At 34.9% G+C, this 20117-nt stretch overlaps 1 protein-coding gene across 3 annotated transcripts in view; it reads right to left on the bottom strand.

Moving 5' to 3' along the window:
• Nucleotides 1-4626: 4626 nt before the first annotated feature.
• ASB3 (ankyrin repeat and SOCS box containing 3) overlaps nucleotides 4627-20117 on the bottom strand; it is an 83569-nt gene continuing 68078 nt past the window's right edge. For all 3 annotated transcript variants that reach the window (XM_032497544.1, XM_032497545.1, XM_032497543.1), the window contains 2 exons: nucleotides 18252-18385; nucleotides 4627-6435 (listed from right to left, as the gene is read on the bottom strand). In XM_032497544.1, coding sequence (XP_032353435.1) covers nucleotides 6230-6435; nucleotides 18252-18385 — 340 coding nt within the window. In that variant the 3' untranslated portion in view covers nucleotides 4627-6229. The remainder of the gene's footprint in view (nucleotides 6436-18251; nucleotides 18386-20117) is intronic.

Consider the following 20117-nt stretch of genomic DNA (forward strand, 5'->3'; position numbering starts at 1 on the left):
TTACATGAACACACATAAACAAATACCACACTATGATATTTAAGAGTGGGCTTAATAAAACCAAGTAATTACAAGCAAGATGAAGACCAGAAGAATTAGAATGTTTTACTCTCTAAAATAAATAATTTTTAAGTGTCAAAACCAAAATCCAGACTACACATTACAAACTAACACATCTATATCTGGAACTACTCTGGCTTGGAACTGGTATCTTAGCACATATTATTTGATCCAATATTCTATAATAACCTCAAAAGTATTATGCCTTCTTTTTAATTGTTTGATTCAAATTATAGTCATATTTAGACACCAGATGGACTTTCTTCTTCACCTATTCCATCATATTAGAAAAAGAGTATAAATTAGCACCTTATAATGACCCATGATAGACTTAGATCATCCACATAGGAAAGCAGTGAATAGAAGGTTATGCTAACCATTTGATGGTAAAAGAGACATAGATGCTATTCACAAGTCTCAGTGCGCCAATGGCAGCTGCCACCTGTTCTGCTTCACCTATTAGTGCTGTGCATGAACAAGAAGCCAAGAGACCGAAAAATCATGCAGATACTAATTTTTACTGCAACAATGGTATATTTTAAATTCCTTCCTTATAAATAGATACCATACATAGATAGTTATAACACAGAAATGCAAAGGAAATGCAATTACATGACTATTCTGGGCTGAGACCAGATGACTAGCATGGGTTCACAAAGGCCTCACTTCCATTCTCTTTTTACCCTTTATAAAGAGGAGGAAGGGGTTGTTTGCTTTAAGCAGATGTCTTATGAAAAGAATCAGCCCAGAAATGCCTCATTATTTTTCATTCCTACCAACTCAGAATTTGTGATAACTCATAGCTTGAGCTTGGCTGCAGGCATCATTAACAGGACAAAGAAAAGGCCTGATCAGGATACAAAACTGTAAAGGCGAACTGACTTTAATTATAAGGGGAAAAAAAAAAACCAAAAACACCACACTCTTAAACCTGTGCACAGATTTTTGAAAACCTAAGAGAAAGAAAACATTCCAACAGAAAGGTAAACATTAATTACTGGGTCTGGATAACAGGATTATGGCTCCATTTTGTTTCCTCCTTTTTTCTCCTGAGTTTTAAGAGATTTTTTTTCTTTTAAACTTTGAAACACTTAAAATTCTATTATTGTTACGGCTATATGAGAATTTTTTTAGAAGATTTTTATCTTTTATCTTTAAAAGCTTTTTATTAGCAAAGGGACAGGTTAACAGATGTCCCTTACTTAAAATTTAAATGTTTTATTCAGTAAAGCAACTGAGGAAAATATGTACTTATAATCTCTGCCCAAAGTATATATTTTGGTAAAAAAAATATAATTGACTGGCTTCCTCTCAGTGTAAATTACTGATATGTTGTAAATAAGGCTATACATTTTCTACCAATATGTCACAAAAAATATTAAGCATAATCAGTTCCTTCTCATGAAAACCACAGGGTTTTATTGACTCCAACAGAAGATAAAATCATTTTACTTACTGCTAGGTATTCTGTTTCAATGACCACCTGTTATTTAATAACAATGATAATAATAAATACATATGAAGACAGACTAATTTAGCCTCAAACAGAAAAACAAACAATGGAAGAGAAAGTAAAAAGTAAATCTCAACAGTCACGCACAGAAATACGAAATTTTCCTTAAACGTTTTGTTAAAAAATGAAAAAAGAGGAAGAGAAAAAAATAAGTATGTTTATAAAATCATTATGATAGCATCTAAGCCTTCAAACATGGCCCATATTTACCTTAATTCATAAACACTGCTTTTTCCTAGAGAGAATGTGTAGGTGTAAACTCAGAGATCCAGCATTAGCTCTAATCAGAATATAGCACTTCTTTCCTGATGTAGGGACACCCACTCTGCGTTATCTTTTAGATAACTACCCAGGTCACACAGAGTCACGAGTGATGGAATCTCCTGGTTTGGGCTCTCATTTATAGTCTTGACAGTTTTGTGTGACTAGCTGTTTGGGATAAGAGAGAACGGAGGAGGCAAGTGCTCTAGCACAGGAAATTCAGGGGAATTAACAGTACCAAAGGAGCAGCTATTATTATGTTTGCACATCACAGGAAAAGTTTTACAAATCCCCTTGGCTTAGAGATCCTCTTTAAAATAAGTATTTGGATAAGCCAGTGGGCTGAGCTTCTATTTACCTTATACAGAGGACAAACCCATGAAACTGGAGGAAGGCAGTATTTACTGGTTAAAACGTTCCCCAAATTGTTAGATCTGAAACACTTGATCATAAAACTGAAAATGGCCACATTACAAGCAACTTCAACCAACCATTCCTACCATTTAAAATCTTTCCACAATAGTGCTAGGGACCTGCTAGCAATAATTGTACTGAGAGTTCTTCAAACAAATATTTCTATAACTAATCAAGAAATATAATTAGAGGAATATATCTCTAAGAATATAGAAGAGTATAAAAGTAAAAGGCAAACTTTTAGATGGATTTTCTCAACTTCTTTCTATATCCCATGCTGATGGGATATAGAATGTCTTTCTATATCCCTCCAAGTCCAGAGAAGACATATATTTATTTACATTTTTATTACAGTTATTATTTACAAGAAGTTTCTGAGGGCCAAGATAATTATAGGGGAATTTTAGGGAGTAACCAATCAAAAATACTCATAGGTCTTCAAACTGTACCTGACACAATACCTGAAGATCTATAAAGCATCACAATTTTCATGCAGGTTTATAGATAGACTTAGGTTGGAAGAACAAATCTAAAGTCAGACATATCATCTGGTCATGTGACATATAATGACACTTAGGCTGCCTTTCAAAGATTATCAATGTCATAGGTGGTCACAGGACACAGAGGTACACATGTAACTGATTTCTGGGAAGTAGGGTCACATGTAACTGATTTCTGGGAAGTAGGGTCACCAGAAAGCTGCATATCAGGACATTTGCTACTTGGGCAAAAGAGAGAGAGAAACAAAGACACGATGTTTAAATGAAAAGACAACCTACAGAATGGGAGAAAATATTTACAAATGATGGGACAAAATATTTAGAAATCATGTAATCAACAAGGGATTAATTTCCAAAATATACGAACAGCTCATATAGCTCAATATCAAAAAAACAAACAACCTAATAAAAAAAATGGGCCAAAGACCTAAATAGACATTTCTCCAAAGAAGACATACTAATGGCCAACAGGCACATGAAAAGATGCTCAACATCACTAATTATTAGAGAAATGCAAATCAAAACAACAATGAGGTATCAACTCACACCAGTCAGAACAGCCATCAATTAAAAAGTCCACAAATAATAAATGCTGGAGAGGGTGTAGGGAAAAGGGAACCTCCTACACTGTTGGTGGGAACGTAAACTGGTGCAGCCACTACAGAAAACAGCATGGAGGTTCCCTGAAAAACTAAAAATAGAGTTACCATATGATCCAGCAATCCCATTTCTGGGCATATATTTGGAAAAGATGAAAACTCTAATTCGAAAAGATACATGTACCTCAATGTTCATAGTAGCATGTACATCCACAGATGAATGGATAAAGAAAATGTGATATATATACAATGGAATACTACTCAGCCATAAAAAAGAAAAAATAATACCATGTGCAGCAACATGGATGGACCTAGAGATTATCATACTAAGTAAAGTAAGTCAGACAGAGAAAAACAAATATGATATTACTTAAATGCGGAATCTAAAAAAAATGATTACAAATGAACTTATTTACAAAAGAGAAAGAAACTCACAGACACAGAAAACAAACTTATGGTTACCAAAGGGGAAAGAGGGGAGAGGGATAAATTAAGAGTTTGGATTAACAGATACAAACTACTATATATAACAGATAAACAACAAAGACCTACTGTATAGCACAGGGAATTATATTCAATATTTTGATAACCTCTAACAGAAAAGAATATGAAAAAGAATACATATATATGTATATATTATATATAGTTAATAAAGAAATTATATATATAATATATATATATTTATGTATAACTGAATCATTTTGCTATATACCTGAAACTAATACAACATTGTAAATCAATTACAATTCAATTAAAAAAATAAAAAACAATGTTCAGGTTACCACTATTACATCAAATGATCACAGAAAGATGTCCTATGACAGGAAGGATCCACAGGAAATACACTTGAAGGACAACATCAGATCAAGGAAGGGTAAAATTTTGGCAACTGTTATTAAAACTGATTTGTGTCCTGCTCTGGTAATATGTACTATCATCAGAGAATTACTGTATGAGGGTTCTTCATTAGGTTCCTTGTGACTTTAAGAGTATTAAAGCAACATGGTACACACAGGGCAAAAGCTTAAAGTTCATGCTAACCAGATGCATCATTTTGATCAGAAGCTGCAACTATAACTTACTTACCTTTAGATGCTTTTCGATTAGATTTCTCACTGACTCCTTGCCATTAGTCATAAAAATCATAAATACTTTATTATAAAATAGTCTAATAGTCCAATGTATACAGTAAGTAAAATCATTTATGTTTTAAATACTAAGGATTTTCAGTGTCTCTAAAATATTTATTTTCAGATTTTTAAAAATAAGAGCTTAATGATAAGTTACGAATAGTTGAATTTTTATTACTTATTTGAACATGAAAACACAAAAAGATTCACCCTTAAATGTAAACATTCTATGTACATTGGACCCTAACAAAAAACTGGTTATGTTAAAATCAGAGACTTGGGGTTTGGAAAAACAAAGAAACAGACAATGTTTTAAAAATATCATATAGCATATACTTTTTTAGAATTTCTTTATTAACTATCAGAATTTCCACCTGTTTTTCGATATCTACCCTTATTTCTACTTGTATACCCATATTCAAACTCTATCTCCGCCCCAAAGGCAGCAACTATAGCTCTAATCTGAGTTAAGTTCAGTCAACCCCCTGGACATTAACAATGTCTCTATCAAATGGTACGCCGTCATCACTGCTTTCATCAAACAGGAAAAGCCTATCAGAGATAAATATGGCTGACCCACTTCCATCTATTTTAAGCCACCGGCTCTTAAAAGGACAGAATACTTTCCCCTGCTTTGGACTCCATCTCTAGTTGCCTGCTTTCACTACCTTTCTCTCAAGGCTAGTGCCCACAGACTTTTATCAAAGCTCACTTGAGTGTTTAGTCCTCTCTGACTCTAGATTCAGATTGAGTAATTTTAACACCAATGAGGCAATGTCTCACTAACCTAGGATTCCAGGGTTTAAATTTCATGGACTATTTGATAACCTATCTAGATAGCAAAAAGGAAATACACTATAATATTAACAGAACTAGCAATCATTGCTTCATAGGATCAAAGCTGCCCTCTGATTTAGAGGCTGAATGGAGCTTCAATGTTTTATTTGATACTGAGTGACACAGGAATACATACCTTTCTTTATTTAAAGATGGTACCACAGAAATGTCTCTCTGTCTCCTAATTAGCACTGTAAGTGTGGTAAAATGCTTATTTATCTCAATACCAACCTAAGTTTCTTTCAACTGAACATATCTTTGAATTTAGATCTTTTCTTGCCTTTGCAGAAATGGGAGTCTTTTTTAGCCAGAGAGTTATCGAGGAACTGGAAAAAAAAAAAAAAACAGCAAAATGATTCATTTACTATAGTCTTTTAAAAAAGAATTCTCCCCTGAGTTTATCGTGAAAAGCCAATGAATATCAATTCTTGATAAAAGAGACTGAATTAAGAGAATGGAATATAAGATAGTTCTTTTATAAATATAAAAGATATTCAACCTCAAATAAAATAATAATAGATTCAACCCCACTGTGTGTATACTTCCAGTGAAGATTTATGCATTCCATTCTAAACTCTAGCCCTAGGTAAACACAGAACTATAGGTGGAAATATGCCATGTTTAGCACTAGAAGTAGCATCACAGTTCTGTAACAGAATAAAGCAGAAAATGGTTACGTAAATGAGTATTACAACATAAAGGGTACTGGTGATGAAACTACAATAAAGTAACATGAGTGAGGTTTACAATACTTTTTTACCTGGAAGCCCAGTTGTAAACATTTGCATTAAATTACTGCCCTCTAACACCTAACCAATCAGACAAACAAAAACCATCTTTTGTGACCATAAAATCATGAAGAATTTGTACTCCATGGCTCCTTATCTTGGTTTTCAGGGTAAGACATGAGCTGCGTTAAGTAGCTTCGCTGATTTTTCCATCTTGAATAACTGCCAGTTCTGGAACTTCATTCATCCTCAGAACCTCTGCATAGAGCAAATAATCATGTAGGCTTCTGGGAAGTGGCAACTGACAGATAAAACTGTCAGATTGCAGTTGTTCTGGTTTTAGACTGGACCGAATTTCCAATCGACAAAGGTGGGTAAGGGATGGAATAGAGGCTGAGAAACAAACAAAAGAAAGACGATACAAATATTTTAACCAGAGAGATATATCAGTACATTAAGGTACATGTCGTTTTCTTCCCCCCCATCTCTGTGTAGTACAAGAGAAGTGATGTTTACTTAGACTACTTTTGAAAGACAATTACTTGGACCAAGATGACCACAATAAACTTTATCCTTTTTACAGCCTTCATCTGGTTCCTCTCCAATTTCTGGCCATACATTCCAAGTCAGTACCCAGGGCCATATAAAACTGAATGTTCAAATTCTAAAAATCCGGTGACATAAGTTGGGACTTAGGAAACGAAGGATCTAACTTTAGAAATGATAGAAACTCACAGCAGTAAATGTTACTTCCCTCTTACTCTCATTGCAAATGGTCTCCAGACCTACCACATCAAGTGAATAAATGTGTAGCTTACATAATTTTTGCTCTTTTTATCCATAATATAGAACGAAATTTTAAAACTGAACCAGAGAGAAAAGGAATATTTATCAAGTGCCTACAATCCCATATGCCTATATTACTTCACACACATCCTCTTTTTATCTTCAATAACCCTATAAGGTATATATTATCATGCTCTTACAGAGATAATAAAACAGAGGTTTAAGTAACTTTCCAAAGGTCACACATCTAGTACATCGTAGACCAGGATTCAAATTCAAGTGCATATGACTCCAAAACATGCATGTGCATGTGTATGTACACCGCTGACAAAAGCTAATTACCAATTAAAGGGTAACTCACACACAATTAATTAAGAATCATAAGATAGTGGTTTCATTTTCCAAAATGAAGACTGTTAACTAAAGAAGTTAACATCCATGAAAACTGAGAGTACTAAAAACAGCTAGTGGTTTTTATGCAAATCAAATTTAATGCCTTTTTTGCCTTTTATTAGTCCAAGAAATCTTTTATAAATCCCTGTGAAATACACCAATGATTAAACAGATCTGGATCAGAGCAGCAAAGATAAGTACTATCAAGATCCCAACTGATATCAGACCAGTTGGTCTGACTCCAAGTTTAGGGTCCTTTAAACTGCAATATCCCACAGGGCCTGCGACATACTAATTCTCTAACATCAACATCTCCCAAACCACTGAGGTTAAATCCATCATCCTACATTTTAGTTTAAACTTATTGGTTTAAGTTTAGTTTAGTTTATTCAGAGTCTGGGAAACTCCTCAAACCATAGTGTTTTAAAATGCCAAATTAGAAAAGAAAGTTACCTGATTCTGTACATAAAACCTGAGTCTAAAAAGAGTATTTCTTTAAATTACCATGGGTTATACAGACTCCCCATTATAAATAATAAGACTATTTCATCTATAATATATAGCACATTTATTTCTACTGTTTTCATACCCATATACTGCTTAAATTTAACTCTTTTCTGTAAACTTAAAGGAAGAATCATCATTCTCACTTCTAAGATGAGAAAACACAGATAAAGGAAACATTGGAGGGATTCATAGGAAACCATACAGAGAGCACGCTCAAACTGCAAACCCCCAGTTTTCCAAAGAAGTAAGCAGGTTCAATTTCAACAAGCAGGTTGCCCATGTTCAACTATTACATGTAAGGAAGCCCTCTTACCCAGTGAGATCAGGAAAAATAATTGCTCCTCATGTCACTGGGTACACACAAATGTAATTAAAGTTTTGGGAATGAGCGTAACTGATTCTAGGTAAGCACACAACTCAGCTGGTAGAGACAGAAGTATGCTGACATACTAGAAAGTAGCCCATCAGCTACAAACACTGAGCATGCCATGAACATAGACAGATGAGACTGACAGAGCAAATGACAAAACTAGAGTGGGCGGGTTACAGTGAGACTGGTTAAAAGAATTTTTATTTATATTCAGGTGGAGTATAATACACATCTTGTTAAACTGAAATCTCTTCATTCTGCACATCCTTGTTTAAAACCAACCGGAAGAAATAGGATGGCTGTGCAACCCAGAGGAGAGCTGATCATTTGGGGCTAAAGGATCCTTAATGCTGCTCAGCTTGACCAGTTTGGCAGAGCACACTGACTCACCAGCTCCTCAAGCTGCCCCACAGCCTACTGCGGTGTGGACAAGCCTTTCGAGGTATTCTGACTACACCATTGTAGCCCTAGTCTTTAAAACTAAAGAAACCATTTGTTTCTTTGTGCTAATATGTTATATAGAAGCTTAATCATCTGTGATCAAGCCAAAACAGACCAGGACACATTTGCTATGGGAAACTGAACTGACTTGCCTGTGCTGGCACTGTACATGAACAGAGCTGACACTAGAATCCAAATGATTTGACCCCAAGTCTGGGGTTCTTTAAAATGAGACAAGCCCAAAATAATTCTTCAGCATCTTCTAAATCACTGCAACTATCGTAAGTTTCAGAAGATCTTCCCACTTTATAATTAAAACAAAAGGGGAAGGGTATAGTAACTCCAGTTACTGGTTCTAATTTTAACTGCACCGTTTTCATTTTCCTCCTGTGAGCACAATAGATCACTGACCCAATGAACAATTAGAGGTAAGAACTGTATTCATTTGAACTGAGGGAGTCTTCCATCTGTGGATTATTAACACAGACAATAATACACCCATCAGCTCCATCTTAGTTTAATACGCCAGGGAATACTAAAGGAGTTGTACAATCATACATGCAATATTTCAAAGTACGCAAAATTTCTATGCAAGTTTTAGTGATGCATGGTATTTCCAGATGTGTTGCCACTAGGCTGAGAGAAGATCAAGCCATGCCTTGAATTTATAATATGAAAAAGCCCAGAAGCTATACATAAAACATAACTTCCATGAAAACCTGTTAAAACCAGATTTTAATTTGTTAAATAAATCTCTTTTCCTACATTATGGCACTGATCGTAACGTAGAAAATGATGTCTAAAACCATACCATACTTTTGATTCACTTTTTTGACCCAATCATTTTCAAGTTAGTATGTTAAACCCAGCTTACCTCTAGACTATTAGCAGACAAGCAACTTTTAACTTTTCATTTCTATATAAAAGTCTTCCGTTTTGTTAATTTTGTTGTATGTTACAATCAAAACAGAAGGCCACGTTATATGAAGTTATATTAAAATCAAAACAATGATCAAAGTAAGTCCTATAATTCTTAATTCATTATGCCTGTTAATGCCAAGTTTACTAAAGCACAGAACTACATGCACATCACACATGCCTATACATACATACATATCTATATTTTCCACAACCATTCATCTCTAGCCTGCCCTCATGCCAATATTCAAATGATACATCTGCCTGGATTTTTTATTTCTATGGTTCTTCTGCATGGCTTTCCACATCAAATGTATTCTGGGCCATCTACTACAATGGATTTTCATCACTAATATATTGTCTTTCTGGTTCCATCCTTTTGTTCCCAGTGTTTCTGATTTTACTTGTACAGTCTCTCTCTCACTAATTACAACTAGAAACTTGGACAAAATACGAAAAGCTACTTTCTGAGGACTCGGAAGAATAAACAGAGACAGATTAGGGCAGGAAATCAAAAACTTAAATCAAGAACAGCAATGAATAGAATGAATGGAGAGAGCACTACCCAGTAAAAAGACCTGAGCTGGAGTTGACGAGCCACCATTAACTAGTTGTGTGACCCTGAGCAAGTTTTTTAAATGCTCTGACCTTGAGCTCCTCTTCTACGAAATGACTATGACTCATCTGTAAAATGGACAAAATTGACACTTCTCTGCATCAAAAGATTGTTGGTGAGGTTCAAGTTAGCACAAACCTGCAAAAGCATTTTATAAACTGTAAACAATATACAAATCCTAGGCACCACCTAATCTAGTGATTTCCAAATGTTCTGAATGTACAACCAGTTAGTGAAAAGTCATTGAGTATGTAACCTTGATATTGGATATTTATGTAAATATAAATTATATATGTATACTATTAACATTATTTGTACTAAATACACAAAGTTAAAAGAATAAGCTAAAATGAAGTAAGAATTATATTTTAAATGATTTCATTTATTTATTAAAGGTATAAAAAACCCTTTTCAATTTTACTAAAAACACTACCAATTTTTAATAAGAGCGAGGTGACTAAGCTTCATTAATTCATCGTGATACGATAATTCCAGGATTTGGTTCTAGGTCCAGTCTACTTTGATACTTTAGTTATAAAGTCTGATGCAATTGAAAAAATATCTTACAAAGAACACATAGACTCAAACAGGAAGAGTAGACTGTGGCTTAGCTGAACTAATCAGGATACTAACTTATCCTATCTCGTAATTATGCAAAATTGTTATCAAAATTCATCTGGTAAACTTCTGTTTTTCCTGATATCAATCAGTTTATAAGGTAATTAGAAAGTTTAGCCTTTTCACATTTTTATTAAATGCCTTTAAATCTAAGGAAACTGTTTCCAAGTAATTTAAGTGTGTCAATATGAGAGTTTTTCCAGGTGATACAACACTGTTTTTGGCCAGAAAAATCACATAACAATAAAAATATTTTCCAGCATGTTTTCAAAATCATGTCCCCATAGCAAAGTTTCTTTCAGAAAGCAGTTTCTTTTTCACTCAGTTAAAATGTTATTTTTACCTTAAATCAACAGAATTTTAGGAAATATGTACTAGGTTTCATACTACTCATAGCTATTCATTACTACGGGAAACAAAAGTTAAGGAAATTGGAACAGTTGTATCTTCGCAAAAGAAAAATACGTAATTCACCTCTAAGTTCAAGGACTCTTTTTAAGTTGTCACAACATAAACAGCAAACTGCTGGATGTATAAACAAGAACCACGGTCACTCTCACCCCATTATAAAGTACTACAAAGACTACAAATTTTAAAGGTCATGTTTTTATAAAATTATTCACAACTATATTACTTCATGCAATTCTGGTTTCAACATACTCTCCTGTATTAGCCTGACGATTGATGATGAACTAAACTCACTTCATTTATGATGTTATCTTCATTTCCTTACATTTACAGAAAAGTAAGCCACTCTAAGTAGTCAGTGTTATTACATAGCTTTTCCAAATAAACATTATTCTATTAAGTAAGTCATTACTGTTTCAAATATATCTTTTCTGGTATGTATTTCCTTCAGTAGCTCTCAGAAAAGTAACTACCCATTTTCTTACTGAAACAGAATCTTTGTTAACAAATACCCTAAGCTGAGACATGTTATAAATATTACATATCTTCTTCCACTGTAGTACACCATACTTCCTATCTCCAAGGTTATATTTTTACTCCTTTCTTTTAACTCTTTAGCAACGTTTTCTATGTTTCTTTCAATAATATTTGCTAATAAGAAATGCATTTTACTTTGTCCCCATGTTATTTCAGCCAGTTTTACTGTGGCAGCAAGAACATACATTTCCTCAATGGTATGTTAATTTTTTGTCTTTTCACTACTAAATAAGAAAACTTAAAAGCTCTAAGCATTTATCATTGTGTTTAGCAAATTTTATAAAAATAATGGATTGAGCATCATTAGACAAATACTGATGAAAAAAATCACAGGGTTTATCTTCATGTTCTGGATGCTTAGATTAGAACACCTTGCTGATTATGATATTTTCATTACCTAATATCTCACCACACACTACAAACTAACACCAAGGCTCACTGTTAACTTTAGTAAAGGTGAACCATATTTTTAAATACTTTTCTTGATTCTTCTGAACTACTTGTCAGCTCGGATTGGGTGGTCAGCATTTTTTATCACATGACATGGCAATCTGGTAAGAATTGGAGTGCAGCTCTATGATTATTTTATTGGTTCACTTTTACTTGTACTTTTAGTATTATCCGCATAAAACATTATTTTTTGCAGAAATCTTTTTAAGCCACTTGGCCAATTTCTGAGAATTGGTTGAGTTAAAACTGGATAATGTAATCACAATCAAACATGAACTACAATTCACTAAATTACACCACAAGTATGGGTGCCTGGTCACCCACTTTGGGAAGCATAAACCTAACCCACGTAGATATGTAGGTACGAGGCATCAGGCCATGCGTGCTAAGTGGGAAAAAAATGAAAGTTCAAGTCTTACAACTACAACCTTACTATAAGAGAAAAGATAAAATGAAAGGGGGAACTTAATCACTGATAAGCAATTCCATCTTCCCCTCTCCCTTAGGATGCCTGGAATATTTGAAAATTAAGTAAAATCATCTAGCTTAAGCATTTTCCAGTGGTAAACAAATGAAAAAAATGAATCATGGTTTCCAAATCTCTCAGAAATAAAAATACATTCTTCATTTCCCTAACTTGTTTAGGGAAATGTAACACAGTGGTCTGAGGTTAACAGGAGAAAATCAAGCTTAGGATGATAAAGTAAATTTTAACTCCCACCAAAACCTTTCCATAAAGTGCTCAGGAACCCCTATTCTATCATAAACCAACTCTCCTTCCTCTAGAACACTTTACAGGACACTCTCTCCACCTCTTGTACTCACGGAAGCCTGATCCTCCCAAGAAAACTACTTCCTCAACCAACTTATAAAATAGAATTTTCTCATTCTTCCACATCTTTGTCACACCCACCACAAAGTCTCGAAGGCAGGTTAGTATTCTCATAGCCCTTCTGCACCACTTTCAGACTCATGTTTTTCTGTCCTTAAATTCCAACATATACTACTTCCTCTCCTTCCAGAGTCTGCTCTCCCTGACTGCCACTGCACCTGATCGTTACCATCACTGAGACCTCGGGCCCTGACTCCTCCTGCCTTCTAGTCTATCAGGTCCCTCCCTTCCTTTCTCACTTCTTTTTCTGTCTGATGGAATTCCACAGACCCATCACTTATGCTATTTTATTTTATCAAACTCAATTCTTCTGTACCTGCTCTGACAATCCCCAGAATCAGTCTAACCATATTCCCTCTGCTCCCCAATACAGAGAAACTGAAGCCACACTGGGAAAAAGCTACCATGTGACCGTACAAACTATACTACTTCCAGCCGCCACGAGGCCCCCAGGATTGCTTCGTAAATCTTTCACTAGTTCCTGTTTCCCACAACAACCATTCCAAACCAAGTTTCTCCTACCAACTCTCACTTCAGTTTCCTTCTTAGCAAGATTTTACCTCCGACTTCTTAAGTAAAAACAGGAAGTCTTCTAGGCTCTCTTTCTCTCAGTTTCTAATACTCAAACTATAAACTTTTTCACATCTACCCCGTCATCTCTCTTCTTCTCAAAGGAAAAAAGTTTGTTTATTTAAGGTTAATTCCATCTCCCTCTGGCTTATGTGAAATCTTACTATATAAATTATCACTTTGATCTCCAAATCTTTAATCTAATGTTTTTTTAAACAAACTGAGACCCCTTAACCTATAAAACATGTTCAAGCCTCTCTTGTTTTAAAAGAAAATTCTGCCATGACCCTGCATCATTCTCTTTTAGCCACTGCACTAAAGAAATATGGTTTTTTTTCATTCATAGATTCTAAATCAGTGTCTGATACATAGCTGGGGTGTAATTAAAAAATTCACTCACTAAGGAATTAATGAATATAAATAGCTATATTTGTAAATGCCTACCTACAGAAATACTTACATGATAGCTTCTCTTCTTTGAAGACTTCTGCCTATGATCCATATTTGGAACTAACTACAATTATAGATTTGAGTGGTTAAAAGTTATCAGATGAACAAGCTATCAAAAACTAAAGCTCCTATCCTAATTGCCTTTCCACCCTAAAATAAATATTTGGGATCTGGAAAACAATGTTCTTTTGTTTTAATTAGGATATAGCTGTCCCAGGGGTGTGCCTGCACACATGCAATACATATATGGGAAGTGAAATGGGCTTTAAAGTAATATCGGTGAACCGACAAGACACTTTTAAAAATTCTGTTTTAATTGCTCTAGGGCAACATTTTCCCCCTCTCTTAGCACACCGATAGATTTCTGATATCATCAAAGCAGTTTTAACAGCAAAACGTCCCAGCAAATGTGGCTACAACTCATTAGTACCTAGTTTAGTTAAGTTTCCCACCAAGCACACACAAAAAACAAAAAACTACCACTTGGATTTATAAGAGGCTGTGTGAAGCAAAAATGATAAAATTGTAAGTGGGCAAATGGAAACTTGTTAAAATTTTAAGTTAACTATACATTTCTCATTAAAACAAAACAAACAAAACAAAACCAAGCTTGGCTCTTAAATCTCATAATAGGGGCAGTCTGCAGGACTGCAGGACTGTTAATCAAGGCGTGACTCTGCTTAAGTTGTGAAGGCCCATAACATGGCTAGTAGCAGGGAGGTAAAAAGTTTCCTCCTCTACAAATAGAAGGTCACATGTTTGATTTTTGAAGATGAAAGGCCAATACTGATGGGGTTCTTAATTTTTAATTGAAGTATAGTTAAGTTATAATATTATGTAAGTTTCAGGTGTATAACATAGGGATTCCCAATTTTCAAAGGTTATACTCCATTTAAAAAAATTATACTTCACTTACAGTTGTTATAGAATATTGGGTATATTCCCTGTGCTGTATAATTTATTTTATACATAGTAGTCCATACTTCTTAATCATCTACCCTTTATATCTTGCCACTCTTCCTTCCCTCACCCCAGTGGTAACCACTAGTTTGTTCTCAGTATCTATGAATCTGTTTCTTCTCTGTAATATTCACAAGTTTGTTTTATGTTTTAGATTCTACATGTTTTACTGTTTGTGATTGTCTGTATGTATAAACTGTTTTACATCATGTTTAGAACAAAGCAGAGGAACACTGAAATGACTAGATCAAGAGAGTTTCCAGGAACCCTTTTACAGTCCTTTGTAGGATCAGATCCATGTAATACTCTGGATGGAACTGTTTATGTTTGATCACTAAAGTTCAGGATGAACTAAAGCCAAGTGTTTTTACCCATAAGAACATAATTTCCTAGACTTGATCTTGGTCAGTTGGCCAGGGGTTGGCAAATTTTTCGGCTAACAAGTCTACTGCAATGTGGCTGAATTGATGTTTCTGAGAGGTATATACAGACTCATGATCAAAAAATTGTCATTAAAGCTGCAGCCAGTCAGTAGAGTTTACCTGGCACACATTTCTTTCCTAATGTAAACAAACTGTTTGAAGACAAATCTTACTCAATGATTAAAAGATGAGCAGCAAGGAATTGGTTGTCTTTCTTATTTATAAACTACCAGGCCAAGCTGCTGTTTCCTTAAGGAGGAAGAAGGTGAGGAAAGGAGGGTTTTGACCAAGTATAAGGCATTTCCAAGACTTGAAAAGAGCTTAGGAAAAAAATGGAGAAAATCCTTCCCTTGCGATAGACACTGGTATACCTAAAGGAGCTAGGGAACTAAAGCTACCTAGGGGCTCACTGATTGTGGCAGAGCTACAAGAAGCATCTTTTCCAAAAAAGTTAAAAGAATATACCGACAAGGCAATTTTTTTTAATACCACGATAAGTTATTGGAGAAAGTGGGGTGAAACCAAGACTGTCAAACATTTAGAGAAGTAATCAAAAAACTATCTGAGCTCACTCTCATTGGTGTTAAAACCCTAATCATGCTTCTGCTTACTAGAAATCTTGCATCTTAAAATCCAAATAAAGGAGGGGAGAATACAGGTGACCAGTACACAGAAACTCAATGTCCTGAAAACTGAAGAAAAAAGAAGAGCTGGGTACATTCAAGACAGTCTTGAACTACATGAAGAAAGAGAATCATAATCCCACTCTGAAACTCAGGCAACTGAGGAGGAAAGCATATCTTTTCCTTCTAGCCTTACTAAAGTCCAGCATTGTGATGGCTCCCATTATCTGCAGAAGAGTAACCACTGAAGACTATCGTGAGAGACCACTATGACCTCAAGGAAGAACACAAGCTTTCCCTAAGGAGTTTGCAATAAGAATAGGGTTAAAAAGTCTTTCTGGGATAGAAATAAAAGGGCTTTTTAAACACTGGACAACACAAGAGTCAAAGTGGATCAGGGTTTCTCAACCTTGGCACTAGCGACATTGGGGCCAGATAATTCATTGTGGGACCTGTCCTGTGCCTGGCAGAATATTTAGCAGCATCCCCCTGCCCACACACACACTCCCGCTTCTATCCACTAGATGGCAACAGCACCTCTACCAATTGTGACAACTAAAATATCCCCTGTAGGGGGGCAAAATCATCCTGTTGAACACCGCTGCTTTGGATGAAACAAGTAACAAACAGCTGCCAGGGATAACTCACGTTCTTAGTAAACAGCATTTGTAAACCACCTCACCTCCTGAATCAGGAAATAGAAAAACCATCAGGATTCATAGGAAAAATGACAAATTCAAATTCTGGATATGTCAAAATGTGGTATACCAAGTGGAGATATGCAAAAGTCAGTTAGCTATATGAGACCACAACCAAGAAAAGAGGTCGTGGCTAGAGAAATAGAGCAGAAAGGCATTAGCTACATTAATACCTCTGAGAAAGGCTTCTGCAAGTCTTCAGCCAAAATAAAATCCTCTTAAGAGATGACGATTATTACCTCACACAAGCTCTACCTACTGCCTAATTAAACAAGGAGCCTTTGATGGATTTAGTCAACTGCAGGCTAATGCACTCATGCACAATTTTTACCTTCATCTGGACAAACCTGCCATATGTTAAAGTCTTCAGAGTAAACTCTCACAGATCTTTACTAATTGATAGTCTGCAATAATTTTCCCATTTGGCATATGTTCCCTCTTTTCCACTTTCTGTTTCCAAATCCACTGTCCCAAATTCTATCAATTCAGAATAGGTATCTGCCCTCTACCTCCACAGATACATAGTTAGTAAAAGCAGATGCAATTCTTATATGCAAGTGAGTTTTCCAACATTACCATTAAAGAAATTCTCTACTAGAAGGCTCAGAATCCAAACAGATTACACTTTTTCTTCAGCAAGAAACCTCTCTAACAGTCTGAATGCACCTCAGTTCAAGAGCATATTTTCCTGAATGTCTGTTTTTGATTGAGAAAATTTACTTAAATGTAATTTTTCAAGAAATTAGAAGACACATTTCTACACATGCATTAAGTTTACTTGTTAAAAACCCATTCAACATGTTTTATGAAGTTAATTTCATGTAAAAATATCAGTGAAGAAATAATTTTTCTAACTTAAGACATAATCTGGTTAACAAAATATAGTTGGAGTAAAATCTGACTAAATAAATAGAAATAATTTGCATATATTATGATTAGTTTAAACTGGTTTCCTTGTGTAAAATCTACTGCTCACTCTTTAATGTTTTAACTAACTTAAAAGCTTTTTTCAAAAGTGAGGGTAATTCGAAAATTAGTTTTAAAATAGCTCACCTTTACAGTCATACCAACATACTGGCATACATTCAGTAAGAACAGGTAAAAATAAAGAATGGTGATACTTCCTTTTAGATGATGATAAAATATTAAAAGAGAGAACACAAATCCACATAAACTCCAAAGAAGAAAACTGCATTTAGCATTCTTCTGACCACAAACTAAATATTCACTAATAAGATTTTTAGGACTCACTTTTGTTTGTACAACCCTTACTAAAAATAAAAGGATATCATTACAATTTCAGTAAACATTTGTTTTTCTTTATTTGCTCCTTAGGCTAAATTTACGAAATCAGATGTGATTTTTGTTGAAGGAAATTACTATGATGCCCTTGCCGCAATCCCATCCTTGCCCCACACAAAGAAAATGCAGATAATGCCCAACTACATATATGTTTTCCAATGAGTTATCACTTAAAATTACAACAGTTAGTTTAGAGAAGGAAGAGAAGAAAAAATAGTGACGTGTGTTTGAAAACCGTACTTTCTTACCTATATGTTTCTGCAGAGCCCGAGAGGAGTTTGAGGCACGAGCAGAGAGCATCTTTTCAACAGCTGGAGGAAGGTTCCTCCAATTAGTAAACTCCAAAGTGAAGATAAGGATGTCATCGCTGACTGAGTCAATCCTATATTAGCAAGATGTTAACACACCGTTAGACACAAAATACACCAAGTATTTGTCCTGAAAACAAACACCACATACCTATTCTTACAACATCTTAAATGTGGAAAGCAGACAGAGGACTGAAGGCACAGAAAATATTCGGATAACTAGAGAGAAGTTCAGTGGATGTGAAGAATCATCTACAGGTTCCCGCATGAAACTTGAGTAACTCTGTGTGTGGCTGACCAGTAGATGACAAGAGGAGTGTCTACTCTCACAGAGGGTAGTCTTAGTCTTTCCTTCTCATTCCCCAGCAGCAGTGGTAAGAAAAGACAGATTTAGCACCAGTGTTATCAGTGGATTTGCCATTATCTCCTCCCAATGGGGTCATTGCCAAATCTAGATTGGTCATCCTTACAGACACATTACTTAACAGTCCTGAAAGGATAAAGCCCAAACACTGAAAGTTATCCCTAAACTGAGTGTACAGGAGAGATGGCTTGTTTCTGCCCAACTCCCAGGCATGTACTACAACTGTTCTCCTCTAAGAATGTTCTCCATTATAGATGCAGCTCTGAAGGATGTAGGGAATAAGTTTTGGCTTTAAAGACTGAAAGAAGGTGTTGATGACAAACAGTTCTCCCTCTATTCTTTCAAAATAAGGTCAGACTTCCTACCAACACACCCAGAAGAGACGTCTTAAATTTTAGAAGCACTTGAATCCTAATGGGAGGAGCAATAACGTAAGAAAAGTTCTGATTTCTAATACCACCTCTACTACTTACAATCATATGAGTCTAAATTCTTTAAGCCTTAGATCCTGGTCTCTAAAATGAGAATAATACTCAACTGCCTATTTTACGGGACTATTCATGAAAATAATTGAGATAATACAGTAAACAGACTTTTAAAACTACCAGATATTATATAAATATTTGATATTACTAGAGTTGGTTTGAGATTTTCAGTATTACATTCTCAGTGGGCCTTATAACACAGTACACGTGAAATTCAGTCAAAGCTTAAAGAGAACTCTAAATTCTAACAAGATTACTTATCTTCTACTCAGTTAGATACTCCCCTACCATCACACAGTTTGAAGAAAAATAAAATGATTAGGGTCTTTGGTGATTACTTCAAAAACAGAAATTCTTCTCATGGTTGCTTTTTTTGGACACACTACTGAGCAAAGCAAAAGGGAAAAAACAGAAGGAAAGGAAAGAAATTGAATAATACTCTAAACTTGTCTTCTCAAAGATAATTTATTTCTTGTATTTCAGGGTCAAAGTATCCTTCAAGTGACTGATTAGAGAGGCTAAAAATTATTTCCCAAATTCTTAATTCTCTACTACTCAAATTTACATAAGGAAGAACTGAAAGCGTAGCGCAAATGCCTTGGGAAACATTTTACTTCTCAAGCTCTCAGTGAAGTCACAATTTATTAGGAAATACTGAGAATAAATGAAATGATAAAATACATTCAAAGGCAAACAATCTCCTTGACTTTCTAGGAGCCCCACACCAAAGATTACTTGGTTTTGGGTCCTTATTTCTCTTTTAATGGTTTAATTTTTCTACCTTAATGTGCTTTAAGTTTCACTGTGACCAAACGCAAGTCATTTTTATGCAGTTATCTAAACACACACATGAGAAATAAATCTGTTTATACAGCTTTAGTTAATGGTGAATTTATTTTACCAATGCTGATAATGCCACTAAAAATGTATTGTTACTGTACTACATTGACCATTACA

This window comes from Camelus ferus, chromosome 15, assembly GCF_009834535.1.
Source record: "Camelus ferus isolate YT-003-E chromosome 15, BCGSAC_Cfer_1.0, whole genome shotgun sequence".
Classification (NCBI taxonomy): domain Eukaryota; kingdom Metazoa; phylum Chordata; class Mammalia; order Artiodactyla; family Camelidae; genus Camelus; species Camelus ferus.